Source organism: Capra hircus, unplaced genomic scaffold (genome assembly GCF_001704415.2).
Source record: "Capra hircus breed San Clemente unplaced genomic scaffold, ASM170441v1, whole genome shotgun sequence".
Classification (NCBI taxonomy): domain Eukaryota; kingdom Metazoa; phylum Chordata; class Mammalia; order Artiodactyla; family Bovidae; genus Capra; species Capra hircus.
Window position 1 is genome coordinate 1312 of NW_017189828.1, and position 18877 is coordinate 20188.

An 18877-nucleotide genomic window follows, 5' to 3' on the forward strand; every position below is an offset into this window, starting at 1 on the left:
GCAATTATTGACACAACAAATGAAAAACCCTTCACCAATATAATTCCTAACCAACCCATTATACTAATAATTTTTAACTCCCCAAAAGAATTTGCCTTAGTAAGTCTAAAACATCTCGTGCCTCTCAGATTGGGAGGCTGTAAACAATCACATGTGGCCGACGAACCTATACAGGTGGCTAGATAACCTTCAGAGGAGTCCGTAAGCTGAAACACTCTTGTCACGCCCAAGAATTTTTATTGCCTTGGAGCTGCATGTCTACTCCTTCTCGAGAGAAACGTTATGGGGAGAGCCCCCCGTGAAGTCAGAGGTGTAAGTGAGAGCAAAAACAGACTCTGGTTTTGGGTTAGATGCTCGGAACAGGGGGTTTCCTGAGGCTTCACGCCTTTGCATATGCCAAGCCTCCTTCCTCATGACCTTTGCCATGGGCGGAGTTCCTCACGCTGGCCCCCGCAGGTTCCAAATAGAAAAAGGAGTCCGTCAAGGCCGTATATCGTCACCCTGCTTATTTAACTTATCTGCAGAGTACATCATGAGAAACACTGGGCTGGAAGAAGCACAAGCTAGAATCAAGATTGTTGGGGGAAATATCAATCACCTCAGATATGCAGAGGACACCACCCTTATGGCAGAAAGTGAAGAGGAACTAAAAAGCCTCTTGATGAAAGTGAAAGAAGAGAGTGAAAAAGTTGGCTTAAAGCTCAACATTCAGAAAACGAAGATCATGGCATCTGGTCCGATCACTTCATGAGAAATAGATGGGGAAACAGGGGAAACAGTGGCTGACTTAATTTTTTTGGGGGGGCTCCAAACTCACTGCAGATGGTGATTGCAGCCATGATATTAAAAGATGCTTACTCCGTGGAAGAAAATTATGATCCACTGCGACAACATATTAAAAGCAGAGACATTACTTTGTCAACAAAGGTCCATCTAGTCAAGGCTATGGTTTTTCCAGTGGTCATGTATGGACGTGAGAGTTAGACTGTGAAGAAGGCTGAATGCCGAAGAATTGATGCTTTTGAACTGTGGTGTTGGAGAAGCTCTTGAGAGTCTCTTGGACTGCATGGAGATCCAACAAGTCCATCCTAAAGATCATCAGTCCTGGGTGTTCATTTGAAGGACTGATGTTGAAGCTGAAACTCCAATATTTTGGCCACCTGATATGAAGAGCTGACTCATTTGAGAAGACCCTGATGCTGAGAAAGATTGAGGGCAGGAGAAGTGGACGACAGCAGATGAGATGGTTGGATGGCATCACCAACACATTGGACATGGTTTGGATGAACTCTGGGAGTTGGTGATGGACAGGGAGGCCTGGCATGCTGTGGTTCATGGGGTCGCAAAGAGTCAGACATGACTGAGCGACTAAACTGTATTGATGATCTGTGCACAGAGCCCCGTCTGGTCCCTTCGTACTGCTGATGAACTGAAGTAGATCCCTTCCCTACTGCTCTCTGCCCTTGAAGGACCACCAGGTCCCTTCCCTACTGCTCTCTGGTACATTCTTACTACTGCTGAAGAGAAGTAGGTCCTTCCCTACTGCTCACAGCCCTTGAAGGACCAGCAGGTCCCTTCCCTCCTGTGTCTGGACCTTCTTACTACTGCAAAAGGGAAGTATGCCCCTTCCTACTGCTCTCGCTCTTGAAGAACCAGCGGTCCTACCCTGCTGCTCTCTGGTCCCTGTTTACAACTGCTGACGGAAGGAGATCCCTTGCCTGAGATGCTCTGGTTCCTTCTTACTACTGCTGAGAGAAGTAGGTCCCTTCCCATAGCTCTCAGCCCTTGAAGGACCAGCAGGTCCCTTCCCTATTGCTCTCCGGTCACTTTTTACTACTGCAAAAGGGAAGTAGGCCTCTTCCCTACTCCTCTCGGCCCTTGAAGACCAGCAGGTCCTCTTCCCTACTGCTCTCTCGTTCCTTCTTAATACTGCTGAGGGAAGTAGGCCCCTTCCTGCTCCTCTGGGCCTTGAAGACCAGCAGGTCCTTTCCCTACTGCTGTCTGGTCCCCTGTTACTACTGCTGAAGGGAAGTAAGTCCCTTCCCTACAGCTCTCGGCGTCTGAAGTACCAGGCAGTCCCTTCCCTACTGCTCTCGGCCCCTGCTTACTACGGCTGAAGAGATGTACCTCCCTTCCATACTGCATCTCTGGCTCCTTGCTACTGCTGAGGGAAGTAGGCCCCTTCCCTTCTGCACTTGGCCCTTCAAGACCCGCAGGTCCCTTCTCTAATGCTTTCTGGTTCCTTCTTACTACTGCTGAGGGAAGTAGGCCCCTTCCCTGCTGCTCTCGGCCCTTCAAGACCAGCAGGTCCTTCCCTACGGCTCTCTGGTTCCTTCTTAATACTGCTGAGGGAAGTACGCCCCTTCCCTACTCCTCCTCGGCCTTTGAAGACCAGCAAGTCACTTACTAATGCTCCCTAGTCCCTTCTTACTACTGCTCAAGGGACGTAGGCCCCTTTGCTACAGTCTCGAAGCTTGAAGGTCCAGACAGTCCCTTCCCTACTGTTCTCTGGCCCCTTCTTACTACGGCTGAAGAGATGTCCCTCCCTTCCATACTGTTCTCGGCCAAGGAAGGACCGGCAGGTCCTTCCTTATGACTCTCTGGTCCCTTCTTACTATTGCCGGAAGAGATGTACCTCCCTTCCCTACTGCTCTCTGGTCCTCCTTACTACTGCTGAAGGGAAGTAGAATAATTTCCCTACTGTTCTCTCGTCCTTTCTTACTACTGCTGAGGGAAGTAGCCCCCTTCCATACTGTTCTCGGCAAGCGAAAGCCGACAGGTCTCTCTGGCCCCTTCAACTACTGCTGAAGAGATGTACCTCCCTTCGCTACTTCTCTCTGGCTCCTTCTCACTACTGCTGGAGGGAAGTAGGCCCCTTCCCTGCTGCTCTCGGCCCTTGAAGAGCAGCAGGTCCCTTCCCTACAGCTCTCTGTACCTTTCACTACTGCTGAAGGGAAGTAGGCCACTTCTCTACTGTTCTCAGCCCTTGTAGAATCAGCAGGTCCCTTATGAACTGCTCTCTCGGTCCCTTGTTACTTACTGCTGAGGGAAGTAGGCCCCCTTCCTTTCTCCTCTCGCCCCTTGAAGACCAGCAGGTCCCTTCCCTACTGCTCTCTGGTCTCCCTTCTTACTAACTTCTGAAGGGAAGTAGGTCCCTTCCCTACAGCTCTCAGCGCCTGAAGGACCAAGCACTCCCTTCCCTAGCACTCTCTACCCACTTCTTACTACTGCTGAAGAGATGTACCTCCCTTCCATACTGCTCTCAGCAAACAAAGGATGAGCAGGTCCTTCCTTATGATTCTCTGGTCCCTTTTTCTATTGCAGAAGAGATGTACCTCCCTTCCCTTACTGCTCTCTGGGCTCTTCTTACTACTGCTGAGAGGTAATAGGCCCTTTCCCTACTGCTCTTGATCCTTGAAGACCAACAGGTCCCTTCCTAATGGCTTTTCTGGTTCCTTCTTACTACTGCTGAGGGAAGATAGCGCCCATATCCCTACTTCTCTCAGCCCTTTGGAAGACCAGCAGGTCCCTTCCTAATGCTGTCTGGCTCCTTCTTACTACTGCTGAGGGGAAATAGGCCCCTTTCCTAACTTGCTCTGGGCCCTTGAAGGACCAGTGCCTCTTCATCACGGATCAGCTAAACACCCAGCCAGGGTGGGCCAGTGTAGGAGGCTATTCATCTATCCATATGGCTTGGGCTTGGGTGGGCCGGCAGCAGGTGGCCTGGTTTCTCCTTGGCGGTGGAGGCGGGCACTCACAGCAGGATGGATGTACAGGGCTGTCTCCCTGGGATGGGGATCTGCAGGTTGCCACTCGTACAGCTAGGGTTCGCTATGCTGCCTGCAGACCGGGCCCCCCCCCTGCCCCCAGAACTCCCACGCACTGTATCACTGTTTGGGCTCGAGCTGTCCTGTCCCGGAAAAGTAGATTCTGAAGTTATGATACTAAATGCAGCTCAACTTGACAGTAACTTCAAAAAGCTTCACATCTTAGAGTTGAAACGAAGGAAAAGTTGCCATCCAGAAATTGAGGAAGGAAAACTTCAGCCTTGGACAAAACGACGAGCAGAGGAACCCATTTGGTGATCCTGTACTTGCAGCTCCAGCCGTGTCTGCACGTGTGTTTTATATCAGCCTAGGGATTTGCTGTCCAGTTATATCTCTTGCAGTACTAGTATTAGCTGTTTTGCATCTTCATCGTATGAAAAGGATTGAACTGGAAGGTAGTATCAGTGCCAGCAGTAGTTCCCAAGGGCTTGTCTCAGTCCCAGTCGTTCCCAGATGTGTCAGTATGTGAGAGGCAACACACCCAACAGTACAAGTCCCATGTCCAGTTATCCAACCTTGTGGGTAGAGTAGGACTTGAGAAGTGTCGCTCTTTTGGAGGCCAGAGCTAAGGTGAAAGATATCAAAATATCTATCCAGGGAGAGGAACTCAAAAGAAGTACTCTAAGAAGGTACCTTTTGATGTACTTTCCATGGGGTTTATGTAGATGAAAAAGATCCAGATAAAGAGCAACAAGCATTTGTAAAAAACAATTAGAGATCGAGCTTCTGAAATTCAGGTGACTACGATGCTCCCTGAAAGTTGTGAGCTACGAGATCTTCATCACAGAAATCATCCTATTACCCATGTGTGAACAGAAAAAGGGGGAAAGCCCATGGTGATTGCCTTACATGAACTGGGGGTATCTTAAATTGTTTTTATGACAGTGCAAAGTTGTAGAGGCCAATAGTCTGCAGGAAACTTCTCAACAAAACCTAGTTCACATGGCTGCTCAGATTGCCTGTGGAATGAGCTACCTGGTCAGAAGGATGTCATCCACAAAGACCTGGCAGCCAGGAGCTCCATCATTGATGACAACTTCAAGTTAAGAGCAAAGCCAATCCCTCTCCAAGTCTTGTTCCCCATGGACTCTCACTGTCTAGGGAACAGCAAACACATGGGATCAATGGATGGCTTTTGAAAGTCTGGTTAATAATGAGTTCTCCAGCCTTCCCTGATGATCCAGTGGCTAAGACTCCACACTTCCAATGCAGGGGCCTGGGTCTGATCCCTGGTGGGAGAACTGAATCCTGCATGCCACAACTAAGAAGTCAGCATGCTGCTACTAAAAGAGCCCATGTGTCTATGACTCTGACCAAATGTCCTAAGTGGACATCTACCCGTTTGATGTGGCTGCGTACCTGAAAGAGGGTTACCAAATAGCCCAGACCATCAACTGTCCTGATGAACTATTTATGTGATGGCTTGTGCTGGGCCTTCGATCCAGAGGAGAAGTGGAGTTCCAGAAGCTGGCCCAGTGTCTCACAGAGCTCCATGAAGCCCTGGGAGCCTGTGTTTGACTCTCCTCTCACAGTCCCCCAGTGTCAGGAGGAAGGTGCCTGTCGAGGCCCACTTGGAGCCAGCCAGTCACGTACATCACCCAGCACCACAGAAGCACATTTGTCTTCCAGAACACCATGCCTTAGGAATGCTTTAGCATCTCAACTTTCGAAGACAGACTTAATGATGTGGAATACTTTCTCAATATCACTTTTATTAGCTTGAACTGAAAATGTTTGTGTAAATTTTTTACACATAGTTGCCTCTGAGGTATAGGTATAGTCTTACAAAATAGTTTTAAAATTGTTTAAACACACATATTTGAACTAACAATCTTACTACCAACTGCTTTTTCTTTTCTTAACTTCTACAAGGTAATGCAGTTGATTCACCTTTAAAGTTTTGCTTTCTTTCACTAGTTTTGGGAATTATTTGTCTTCAACATGAAGTACTTTTTCTTAGGAAAATAAAAACCATCTGGAAGTTATGGGCTAATGCCCCCGCTCCTTTATTACAGAGTAGCTACCTTGGTCCAAAGTGCCATACAGAAATCCAGAGGTGTGAGCAGAGGATAGTGGCCATATAACAACTCTAGCGTCACATCTAGGCCACCTGCTGGTGGGTCTTGTTTGTTCCTTGTGGCCCTGCTTATGCCAAAACACATAACCACTTCTATCCTATGATGGCTGGCCTAGCTGAACTAATGACTAGGGGTTGATGAGCCCACATCACGATGGGCAACCCCAGTCCATGACCAGAGGCCTCATCTCTGCCAGGCCCCAGGCCCACACTAGGAGGCACGTTTAAATGGTGTGACTTTCTCCATTGCAAGTGGCATGGCCTAGCTTCAGGACACTCGGGGTCTGTGTTCTGAGCCTTCAAGTAGAAAATGGCATGTAGCACCTGTCTGACCACAGACACCTCTGACATCACCGGTTCTGCTGGGTCATCTGCCCAAGGAGCAGCTCCAGCCATGCTCATCATTCACCAATTGTGACTGCTTTTGTGCTGGGACAGCAGGTTGCACCAGAGACCTAGGGTCTGCAAAGCCTCAGATATTTTCTCTGTACCATTACAGGAAACCTAAGGCCACAGTGGCAGTTAAATGGAGATAGGATAGGGACCACACCCCTGCAGCCCTCGAGAGGATATTGTGTACACGGACTATTGGAGGATGGGGAGGTAGAGTCTGAAGTTTGAATCTGGAATTCATTAATATGGTAGCCTTCACCCCACGATAATTTACTAGCTACTCAGGTCTCCATGCCTGTCACAAGTCCAGGGCATGCGAAATGACTGCTGTGTTGTCTGTGACCCAGTGATAACCACTGCACCAGAACCTGGGACTGCTGTCCATGAATGGCCTGGTACTCTGAGCATCGCTTCAACACTTGGGGGACCATGATGATGCTACAGTTCCTGTGCCAGATATTAGAAACACACTAGTGCAGTGTGAATGTGAGAGTAGTTTCTGCTTCTGCAGGTTCACTTACCCCAGTAAATAACCATGTGGCTCTTTGGGAAAGAATGGAAGGACTTTTGCATTCGATGTGGTGATGAAAGGGCCCTCCTCTTTAGAATGTGGCTTCTAACTTTGGTGGCTGAGCTCTGAGAAGTGGCTCAGATCTGGAAAATGGGCCTGGATCAGATGTTTGGTAGGGATGGCTGCCTTTGACTTCCTTATCAATCAGCCTTGTGTTCTGTCTCTCTTTATTTCTTTCAGTGGTCCAGTGAGTTTGTATCTAGGTTCCGGCCCATAGGTTTTCCTTTAGGATCACCCTGTGCTATGAGCCAGCATCATGTTCTCTGCTGTCAGGCCCTGACTGGCATTGAGACTCCCTAATCACTTTGATCCCTGCACCTACTTTTCTGCTGCCCTAGAGCACCCCCACCTGGAATCTGATTTTTCCACAAACTCCATCCCTGTTCCTGATAGAAGCCCACAGGAACATAGTCTCTTCCCACCATCCCTGACTTTCTGCAAAAGTCATCCTTGAGCTGTTGGAGATGCTTCTCATCCACGCTTTCCTCTTGGGCTCCCTGGAGTCCATCAGGCTTTCCCATGGAGCTGGTGGGCTGCACACTTTCCTGCCCTTTCATACAGTGTCTTCCCTGGCAGGTTCACTTCTCTGAGCCTTGGATTCCCTCCTCTACCACCTGCCTCGGAAGTTCTGGACTTTCTCTTTCATGCTGTGTAGGCCAGGCCTTTCTCCAGGCTTCCAAGACCCATTCTAGTTGAAGATCACCATGTCTCCCCGGCCTTGCTAAGCCCAGTGACCCATAATTATAAACCCTCCCTTCCCCATTTTGGGTTCTGTGCTCATCCTCCCCATCCCCAGCCCCACTGGCTGTGATCCGCTTCCTCAAGAACAGCCCCCTCACCCTCTGAATCTTCCACAGAACACTCAGAGAGAAGCTGACAGTCCTCTGGATTTAGGCCTTTCCTTCTGAACCAGCCTGGCCCATCCCTGGGAAACGTATGTGTCTGTTAGTGCACGTGGGGAGCTTGTGAGCAGAGTGGAAATGGGGCACATGCAGGGTTGTGGTGTTTCTTGCCTGACTGAGGCTTCTTCGTCTTCCTCAGTTGTACCTGGTGAGGGGTTGGGGGCGGCAGGCAGAGCCGTCCTGCTCTGTCAGCCCAGCCCTGCTGCCCAACTCTGCTCTCACAGAACTGGGGGAGGAGGCCTATGGGTCTTCTTCTCCCAACCTCACCCTTATTGCACTTTGCCTTCACAGATGCTCACTCTCTTTCCTATAACTTCACCGTCGACCTTCAGCCCGGACGTAGACAGCTGTGGTGTGAGGTTCAAGGGCAGGTGGACGGAGAGGTTTTTCTCTCCTATGATTGTGGACATGCTAAGATCATATTCACAAGTCTACTAGGAGAAGAAGTGAAAACCATAAAGGCCTGGGAAATACAGGTCGAAACACTCAGAGACATCAGGGACTGGATCAAGGACCAACTGCATGACTTTACACTGGAGAAACGCATGGCCAGAGGTGAGTTAGAAAGTCCAAGTACAGGAGGGCCAGATTAGGGGCTCAGCTACATTCACTGTTTATAAGTAAAAAATATAATTGGATATTGGTCCTTCCCTATAGCCTGTTCCGGGCGCCACTTGTCAGGGTCTAGTCCTGGTGGATTTAGGATAATTTGAAGCAGGGACTGAGTCGGCGATTGATTTAAAGAGAGATAAGAAAAGAATGTTGTAGATAAGAAAATAGAGAGAAAGAGGCTGATATTTCTTGGTTTACATAGAAAGCCAATAAAACTTCAATATAAGAAGTTTTGCCCTGTTCATCGGAGGCCACAGGTGTCCTCCTGGTCTCCCGAGGGAGTGAAGACGCAGAACGTCTTTCCATTTAGGTCTAGAAACCCGGGCAAATAAGTGAACGCAGGGAGCCTCTATGTTCTAAGGGATCAGCCTGAAAAAAGAGAGTGAGAGGGAGAGAGAGAATGATTGACACGGGGAGACCAAGCTGTTTTGGTGAGCAAGACCACATAGCTTTATTTTTAAAAAGGACTTTTATATCTTTTTCACAAATGATGTTGTGTACAATATCTTTTGGCCTTGGAGACCTGTGAAACATTTTAAGACCCTCTTTTGATAAAGGCTGTTCAACCAGAAAAGTTATTTTCCCTTGAAGTGTTTTTTCTTTATATGTCTAATCTATGTCAGCCTCAGAAAGTATCAAACAAAGTTACATTTTTCATGGAGCAAGGGTGCAGTAAGTTACAACAAAGAAAAAACCAATTAGCTCAAAAGTCTGATGTGGTTAGTTTCAAGGCTACATTTTTTTTAATTTTATTTTTTTTACATTTTAACTATGTTAACAAATATACTCCCAGATGCACAGTGGGTAAGAGATATGGGAACTTAGCAACAAGTATTGGCTCAACAGTGAAATCATATACCAGCGCTACTCTAATCACTTTTTAACTCTTTGAAAGGCTCTATGGTGCCTCTCACAGTTGGGAGGGTATAAACAATCACATGTGTAGTTGTAAAAGTCTGGGTAAGGCAAGTTAGAGAGCCATCAGAGGGGTTTGAGCCAAAACAGTCCTTTCATATGCAGGAGACTGTTAGCTGGAGCTCTAAGTTAACTCTTTCCAGAGAAAGGTGGTGGGGGGACAGCCCCCTGTTAATGTCAGAAGAGTTGGTGAGAGCATAATGCAGTAAGGCAGGCAGACTGTGGTTTGGGGGGCAGATGTTTGAGAAAGCCCAGGGGGTTTTCCTCGAGGCCTGATCTCGCCTTTGCGTTTTGTCAGGCCCCTTTCCTCATGACCTTTGCCATGGGTGGGATACCCCATGCTGGCTCCCAGCACCAGTGGAAGGAGTGGCCTTTGGGGAGAGCACAGGGCCACATTAGCTGGGCCACGGGAAGTGGACCCAGGTGGGGCAAAGAATTTGTCAAGCCCAGAGGCTGAGCTCTTTCTTTCCCATGGTGGGAGCAGACCCCCTCACCCTGCAGGCCAGGATGGCATGTCGCTGTGAGGATGACAGACACATCAGTGGATCCTGGCAGTTTGGCTTGAATGGACAAATGAGCCTCCACTTTGATTCGGAGAATGGCCACTGGAGAGTGGATCACCCTGGAGGCAGATGGATGAAGGAGAAGTGGGAGAGTGACAGGGCAGTGACCGACTTCCTGAAGAAGGTCTCCATGGGAGACTGTCGGGCTTGGCTTCAGGCTTTCATGGTGCACTGGGAGGAAATGTTGAAGACCACAGGTAAGTGAGAAGGGAGGAGAAAGTGATCCTCCTCTCATGGTGACATGGACCCACTCCCGTGTGTGTGTGTGTGTGTGTGTGTGTGTGTGTGTGTGTGTTTGAGGAAGGGATCCATCGGGAGGTGAGTTGTTCCTGGGAGAGCAATGACCTGGGGATACTCTGTCATATCCTTCCTCCCCCACTTCCTGACATCTCTCCTCACAGCACAGGCCTTTGGTCAACTCAACATGGATTTTTGCTAATTCCAAACCTGTAGACATCTTTTTGATTTCTGGGGTTTATTTCTCACTGTACCCTCTTTCCAGAATCTTCTTTCAAATGTCACCAATCCTTCTTCTGGAAATCTGTCAATACCACCTCGGCTGTAGCTCCTGAGGACTGTATCCTCATGTCACCATCTCTGATGTCATAGCGGGATTGAGTGCCTGTGTTGGAAACCTTGCTCCCCCATTAGCTGTCAGAGCCCTGTGAGGAGTGGGCTCCTCCCTTCCCCCCGTCTCGTCTGAGGATCTATCTCAGGGGCTTCCATGTGATGGGTGTAAATTCTGCATAATAGGGGTACTGAGTCAGGAGAGCGAGGAGGCATCTGCCGAGCTTGGGGTCTGGACAAGGGCTTCACTCTTGTTCTCCTTGCAGCATCACCGACCACGGTCCCGCCTACAGTGCAGCCCACAGTCCCGCCTACAGAGCAGCCCACGGCCCCGGCCATCAGTCCCATCACCTGGATCGCCCTTGGGGTTCTTGCCATTTTTGTCATAATGGGCATCGTAGCCTGGATCCTTTACAAGAAGAGGTACTGAGGGCAGAATTCAGAGGGAAGGCAGGGGCACAGGGCCTAGTGTGGGGACAAGGAGGGGAGTCCACAGGCTGAGTCACAACTGTTGCTGCTCCAGGAGCACAGGCCTAGCCTATCCCCTCCCCACAGTCTCTACTGTGGGGCTCCTGCTTGCCTGCTTGCCCCGCCACTTCATATGAGAAGAGGCCTTTGGAGTAGGGTCTGAAAACGCCTTCTCACACCTTCCTCCTGGATTTGGGAATCCCATGCAACCCCTGCCCTTCACTGAACCTCCTCATCCTAGAAATGAGCCAGGTGAGTAAGACCTCATATAACCTGACAGCAAGAACTCAGACAAGCTCAGGCCTCAGTTCTGATAGCTCCTTACTGTCAGATGACAACGGGAAGTGGGGGCGGGGGGGGGTGGCTGGGTGCAGGAAGACTGGGGGCCTGTTGAAGTTGCACAGACTGCTGGCTGGCAGGGCCCAGGGTAGGTGGTGTGAGAATAGCAGGCAGTCAGGGCGAGGGCAGGACTCACGGGGGCTGAGAGCAGCATGGGGGCTCCACGTGATGTGTCAGCAGGAAGGGGACCCACCCAGGGGCCAAGATGAGAGGGGCCGGGCTCTCATCCCAGGAGGAAGGGGTGGGAAGGCCTTTACAGACCCAAATCCAAAGGCCTGTTCTCACAGGAAGTGGCTTGGGTCAAGCAGGCAAGGCAGAAGCCCCACAGGAGAGACTGGGGGAAGGGGTGAGGCCAGGCCTGTGCTCCTGGAGCAGCAGCAGTTGTGGTTCAGCCTGTGATTTGCACCTCACCAGCCTTCTGGCAACCCAGAGCCCCATCACTGAGTGGCCCTGCCTTGAGCAGAGGTCCCCGGGTATGGTGGGCCTGAGCTGGGATAGAGACGCCCAGCTGGGGGGACCAGGAAGAGATGGGGGCAGGGACTCTGGTCCTGAGATCTGTGTGTGCTGCTGGCTCAGAGGCTGGAGGGGAGCGAAGGAAGGAGGTTTGCCTGCAGCCCCTCAAGGCTGTCAGGAAGCAAAGCCCCTCCTCTGGGGACCTGCTCTCTGGTCCTTTAGGCCCCCCTCGGGGAGGATCCAGACCTGAGTAAAGGGAGCAGATTGATTCCTCACTGGCTCCAGTCCTGAGCCTGAGCAGGGGCTGTCAGGGCCTGGGGTGACTCTGTGATGCAGGAAGGAAGGAGGAGGTGACAAAAAGCTGCTGGGCCTGGGGTGGGGGTGGGGGTGGAGGACCTAGGAGCCCCTCAGTGAGGGCGGGGCTGGGGGGGTTAGGGAGGGGCAGCCCCAGGAAAGTGGCAGGAGTTCCTCAGCCTCCTGGACCAACACCTGTTTCTTTTCTGCAGGAGGCGGTGCTCCCAGGAAGCCCCTGACAGGTGCTCTGTTGGCCTCAGGACTCAGTCTTTGTTTGGTTGCTCTTCTTCTCCTGTGTTCACTTTAGTGCCAGGAGAGCAGACCTTAGGAATCCCAAGTCTGTCTACCAGTTATAATGACACGGTGGCTGCACCATCTCGAGTCTCTTGTCCCATCTGATGAACATCCTCCTCAACATCTTTAATTTTTTCAAACCTAATTTCTCTTGGTGCTGAGTGACGGAATCCCTGAACTGAAACTTTCAACTATTTAAACAAGAGATCTCCACAAACAGAACTCTTTTAGTCTTTTTCTAGTTTTTGGAAAATTAGACTTTTCCCTGCATTGTGACCTTATTCTTACAAATGATGATATTGCTGGAAAAATACATCTGCTATTACAGGACTCAGGGATTTTTTTCTATGTCCAGAGAAACAACTTCAGTGTGTTTTCAATGGAACAAAATTTTACGTTGACTGATTCCCTTCATGATTTATTACCCTATTGGCACTGAGTCTTGCTCGATTTTTTGTGACCCCATGGACTGTAGCCCACCAGGCTCCTCTGTTCATCAGATTTCACACCAAGAATACTGAAGTGGGTTCTTATTTCCATCTCTAGGGGCTCTTCCTGACTCAGGGATCAAATCCTTGTCTCCTGTGTCTCCTGTATTGGTAGGCCAATTCTTTACCACTAGCACCACCTGGGAACCATTTATGCTGCTGCTGCTGCTGCTAAGTTGCCTCAGTAGTGTCCGAATCTGTGCACCTCCATAGATGGCAGCCCACCAGGCTCCCCCATCCCTGGGATTCTCCAGGCAAGAACACTGGAGTGGATTTATCTCCACACAACTATGGACACCTTATCTTCGACAAAGGAGGCAAGAATGTACAATGGATTAAAGACAATTTCTTTAATAAGTGGTGCTGGGAAAACTGGTCAACCATTTGTAAGAGAATGAAACTAGAACACTTTCTAACACCATACACAAAAATAAACTCAAAATGGATTAAAGATCTAAATGTAAGACCAGAAACTATAAAACTCCTAGAGGAGAACATAGGCAAAACACTCTCCGACATAAATCACAGCAGGATCCTCTATGATCCACCTCCCAGAATACTGGAAATAAAAGAAAAAATAAAGAAATGGGATCTAATTAAAATTAAAAGCTTCTGCACAACAAAGGAAACTATAAGCAAGGTGAAAAGACAGCCTTCGGAATGGGAGAAAATAATAGCAAATGAAGCAACTGACAAACAACTAATCTCAAAAATATACAAGCAACTTATGCAGCTCAATTCCAGAAAAATAAATGACCCAATCAAAAACTGGGCCAAAGAACTAAATAGACATTTCTCCAAAGAAGACATTTGGATGGCTAACAAACACATGAAAAGATGCTCAACGTCACTCATTATCAGAGAAATGCAAATCAAGACCACAATGAGGTACCATTTCACACCAGGCCGAATGGCTGCAATCCAAAAGTCTACAAGCAATAAATGCTGGAGAGGGTGTGGAGAAAAGGGAACCCTCTTACACTGTTGGTGGGAATGCAAACTAGTACAGCCACTATGGAGAACAGTGTGGAGATTCCTTAAAAAACTGGAAATAGAACTGCCTTATGACCCAGCAATCCCACTGCTGGGCATACATACTGAGCAAACCAGAATTGAAAGAGACACATGTACCCCAGTGTTCATCACAGCACTGTTTATAATAGCCAGGACATGGAAGCAACCTAGATGTCCATCAGCAGACGAATGGATAAGAAAGTTGTGGTACATACACACAATGGAGTATTACTCAGCCATTAAAAAGAATACATTTGAATCAGTTCTAATGAGGTGGATGAAACTGGAGACTATTATAGAGAGTGAAGTAAGCCAGAAAGAAAAACACCAATACAGTATACTAACACATATATATGGAATTTAGAAAGATGTTAATGATAACCCTGTATGCAAGAGAGCAAAGAGTCACAGATGTATAGAACAGACTTTTTGGACTCTGTGGGAGAGGGAGAGGGTGTGATGATTTGGGAGAATGGCATTGAAACGTGTACTATCATGTAAGAAACGAATCGCCAGTCTAGGTTCAATACAGAATACAGGATGCTTGGGGTTGGTGCACCAGGATGACCCAGAGAGATGATATAGGGAGGGAGATGGGAGGGGGGTTCAGGATGGGGAACTCATGTACACGCGTGGTGGATTCATGTCAATGTATGGCAAAACCAATACAGTATTGTGAAGTAAAATAAAGTAAAAACAAACAAACAAACACTGGAGTGGGTTGCTCTTCCTTCTCCAATGCATGAAAGTGAAAAGTGAAAGTGAAGTCACTCAGTTGTGTCTGACTCCTAGCGACCCCATGGACTGCAGCCTACCAGGCTCCTCCCTTTTACTGATCCTTAAATTAATATTGCAAAAGAGTTAAGTACTTCATGCCTGTTTTCTAATCCAGGAGTAAAGTCATGGTATTTGAGCCTTCCCCCTGGTTATGGGGTTAAATAAAACCAATGATAATGCTTTATTTCTTGTGGAAACAGAGAATTCCTAAACAAACATGGAGTCCAGTTGTGGAGTGATGCTTAAATTCTCTGGATTTTCAAATGTATATTTCACCATATCCCAACACTAGGTCATATATTCACCCTACTATGCAGCCATCCCAATGTTAGTTCTAGGCTAGAAGTTCAGTTCAGTTCAGTTCAGTCGCTCAGTCGTGTCCGACTCTTTGCGACCCCATGAATCACAGCCGCCAGGCCTCTCTGTCCATCACCAACTCCCGGAGTTCATCCAGACTCCCGTCCATCGAGTCAGTGATGCCATCCAGCCATCTCATCCTTGGTCGTCTCCTTCTCCTCCTGCCCCCAATCCCTCCCAGCATCAAAGTCTTTTCCAGTGTGTCAACTCTTCATATGAGGTGGCCAAAGTACTGGAGTTTCAGCTTTAGTATCATTCCTTCCAAAGAAATCCCAGGGGTGATCTCTTTGAGAATGGACTGGTTGGATCTCCTTGCAGTCCAAGGGACTCTCAAGAGTCTTCTCCAACACCGCAGTTTAAAAGCATCAATTCTTCAGCGCTCAGCCTTCTTCACAGTCCACCTCTCACATCCATACATGACTACTGGAAAAACCATAGCCTTGAATAGACGGACCTTAGTCGGCAAAGTAATGTCTCTGCTTTTCAATATGCTATCTAGGTTGGTCATAACTAAATGGCAATCCCACTCCAGTATTCTTGCCTGGAGAATCCCATGGATGGAGGAGCTTGGTGGGCTACAGTCCTCGGGTCACAAAGAGTCGGACACGACTGAGTGACTTCACTTCACTTTCTTCCAAGGAGTAAGCGTCTTTTAATTCCATGGCTGCAGTCACCATCTGCAGTGATTTTGGAGCCCCCAAAAATAAAGTCTGACACTGTTGCCACTGTTTCTCCATCTATTTCCCACGGAGTGATGGGACCGGATGCCATGATCTTCGTTTTCTGAATGTTGAGCTTTAAGCCAACTTTTTCACTCTCCTCTTTCACTTTCATCAAGAGGCTTTTTAGTACCTCTTCACTTTCTGCCATAAGGGTGGTGTCATCTGCATATCTGAGGTGATTGATATTTTTCCTGGCAATCTTGATTCCAGCTTGTGTTTCTTCCAGTCCAGTGTTTCTCATGATGTACTCTGCATATAAGTTAAATAAGCAGGGTCACAATATACAGCCTTGACAGACTCCTTTTCCTATTTGGAACCAGTCTGTTCCATGTCCAGTGCTAACTGTTGCTTCCTGACCTGCATACAGATTTCTCAAGAGGCGGGTTAGGTGGTCTGGCATTCCCATCTCTTTCAGAATTTTCCACAGTTTCTTGTGATCCACACAGTCAAAGGCTTTGGCATAGTCAATAAAGCAGAAATGGATGTTTTTCTGGAGCTCTCTTGCTTTTTCCATGATCCAGTGGATGTTGGCAATTTGATCTCTGGTTCCTCTGCCTTTTCTAAAACCAGTTTGAACATCTGGAAGTTCACGGTTCAAGTATTGCTGAAGCCTAACTTGGATAATTTTGAGCAATACTTTACTAGCGTGTGAGATGAGTGCAACTGTGCAGTAGTTTGAGCATTCTTTGGCATTGCCTTTCTTTGGGACTGGAATGAAAACTGACCTTTTCCAGTCCCATGGCCACTGCTGAGTTTTCCAAATTTACTGGCATATTGAGTGCAGCACTTTCACAGCATCATCTTTCAGGATTTGAAATAGCTCAACTGGAATTCCATCACCTCCACTAGCTTTGTTCATAGTGATGCTTTCCAAGGCCCACTTGACTTCACATTCCAAGATGTCTGGCTCTAGATGTGTGATCACACCATCGTGATTATCCAGATCGTGAAGATCCTTTTTGTACAGTTCTTCTGTGTATTCTTGCCACCTCTTCTTAATATCTTCTGCTTCCGTTCGGTCCATACCATTTCTGTCCTACTGAGCCCATCTTTGCATGAAATGTTCCCTTGGTATCTCTAACTTTCTTGAAGAGATCTCTAGTCTTTCCCATTCTGTTGTTTTCCTCTATTTCTTTGCATTGATCGCTGAAGAAGGCTTTCTTATCTCTTCTTGCTATTCTTTGGGTCTCTGCATTCAGATGCTTATATCTTTCCTTTTCTCCTTGGCTTTTCGCTTCTCTTCTTTTCACAGCTATTTGTAAGGCTTCCCCAGACAGCCATTTTGCTTTTTTGCGTGTCTTTTCCATGCGGATGGTCTTGATCGCTGTCTCCTGTACAATGTCATGAACCTCATTCCATAGTTCATCAGGCACTCTATCTATCAGATCTAGGCCCTTAAATCTATTTCTCACTTCCACTGTATAATCATAAGGGATTTGATTTAGGTCATACCTGAATGGTCTAGTGGTTTTCCCTGCTTTCTTCAATTAAGTCTGAATTTGGTAATAAGGAGTTCATGATCTGAGCCACAGTCAGCTCCTGGTCTTGTTTTTTTTGACTGAATAGAGCTAGGCTAGAAAACGTAGACTAAAAGCCATGTAAATACAGGCAGACCTCAGAGATATTGCAGGCTGGGTTCCAGACCAGGGCAATAAAGTGAATTTCACAATAAAGGGAATCACACAAACTTTTTCATTTCCACTGCAATATAGTGTTATGTTGACATGGAAGTCTGTTAAGGGTGCAATAACTTTATGTCTAAATAAATAATGTACATACCTTAATACACAACACTTTGTTTCTAAATTAAAATATGTTGAGCATCATCTGAGCCTCCAGGGAGTCATCATCTTTTTGCTGGTGGAGGGTCTTGTCTCAAGGTTTGTGGCTGCTGACTGATCAGGGTGGTGGTCGCTGAGAGTTGCGGTGGGTAGCACAACTTCTGAAAATAAGATAACAATGAAGTTTTCCACATTGTTTAACTCTTCCTTTCACAGAAGCTTTCTCTTAGCATAAATACTCTTTGACGGCGTTTTACCCACAGTAGAACTTCTTTCAAAATTGGGGTTAATCTTCTCAAACCCTCCTGCTGCCTTTGCAACTAAATTTATTCTAAACTTAACATTCTAAGTCCTCTGTTGTCATTTCAACAATCTTCACAGAATCTTCACCAGGAGTCGATTGTATATCAAGAAACCACTATTTTTTTGCTCATCCTTTAGAGTCAACTCTCGTTTATTCCAATTTTATCATTCAGTTTAGTTCAGTCGCTCAGTCGTGTCCGACTGTGACCCCATGAATCGCAGCACGCCAGGCCTCCCTGTCCATCACCAACTCCCAGAGTTCACTCAAACTCATGTCCATCCAGTCGATGATGCCATCCAGCCATCTCATCCTCTGTCGTCCCGTTCTCCTCCTGCCCCCAATCCCTCCCAGCATCAGAGTCTTTTCCAATGAGTCAACTCTTCACAAAAGTATTGGCGTTTCAGCTGTAGCATCATTTCTTCCAAAGAATACCCAGGACTGATCTCCTTTAGAATGGACTGGTTGGATCTCCTGGATTCCAAGGGACTCTCAAGAGTCTTCTCCATTAGATTGCAACAATCAGTCCAATCTTTACATTAGGCTCCACTTCTAATTCTGGCTCTCTTGCTATTTCCACCACATTGTAGCTACTTCTTCCAGTGAACTCTTGAACCCCATCTAAGAAGGTTAAAATCAACTTCTAAATTCCTGTTAATGTTGTTATTTCAACCTCTTCTCATGAATCACATGTTTTGGGTGGAACTTATAATTGTGAATTCGCTCTAGAAAGTTTTCAACTGACTTTGCCCAGCTCCATCAGAGGAATCACTATTTCTGGCAGCTATAGCCTTACAGAAACTATTTCCTAAATGCCATGACTGGAACATCATGACTACTCCTTGATATGTGGGCTACAGACGGATGTTGTGTTAGCAGATGTGATAAGAACGTGAATCTCATTGTACTTCTCCATCAGGGCCCTTGGGTGCTTTCTTAATGAGCAGTGATATCTTGAATCTTTTTTGTGAGTAGTAGGACTCAACAGTGAATTTAATATTTTTGGTAATCAGTATTGTAAACAGATATGCTGTCATCTAGACTTTGTTGTTCCATTTGTAGAGCACAGGCAGAGCAGATTTAGCAGAATTCTGAAAGTCACTAGGATTTTCAAAAGGTAAGTGAGGCTTAGCTTCAACTTCAAGTCACCAGCTGCATTAGG

The 18877-nt window shown here is 47.3% G+C and overlaps 1 protein-coding gene across 1 annotated transcript; it reads left to right on the top strand.

Moving 5' to 3' along the window:
- The first annotated feature begins 8222 nt into the window (after positions 1–8222).
- Positions 8223–11032, top strand: LOC108634694 (NKG2D ligand 1-like). The gene is made up of 4 exons (XM_018044763.1): positions 8223–8325; positions 9782–10057; positions 10694–10850; positions 10951–11032. Exons 1-4 carry the CDS (start codon positions 8316–8318, stop codon positions 11030–11032), a joined length of 525 nt encoding a protein of 174 aa, XP_017900252.1. The 5' UTR covers positions 8223–8315.
- Positions 11033–18877: the final 7845 nt, after the last annotated feature.

Excerpts from the sequence above, each read along its gene's own strand:
- LOC108634694 (XM_018044763.1), top strand. Across the intron at positions 10,058-10,693 it reads GGAAATGTTGAAGACCACAG|CATCACCGACCACGGTCCCG; the intron begins GTAAGTGAGAAG and ends TTCTCCTTGCAG. Across the intron at positions 10,851-10,950 it reads TGGATCCTTTACAAGAAGAG|GAGCACAGGCCTAGCCTATC; the intron begins GTACTGAGGGCA and ends TTGCTGCTCCAG.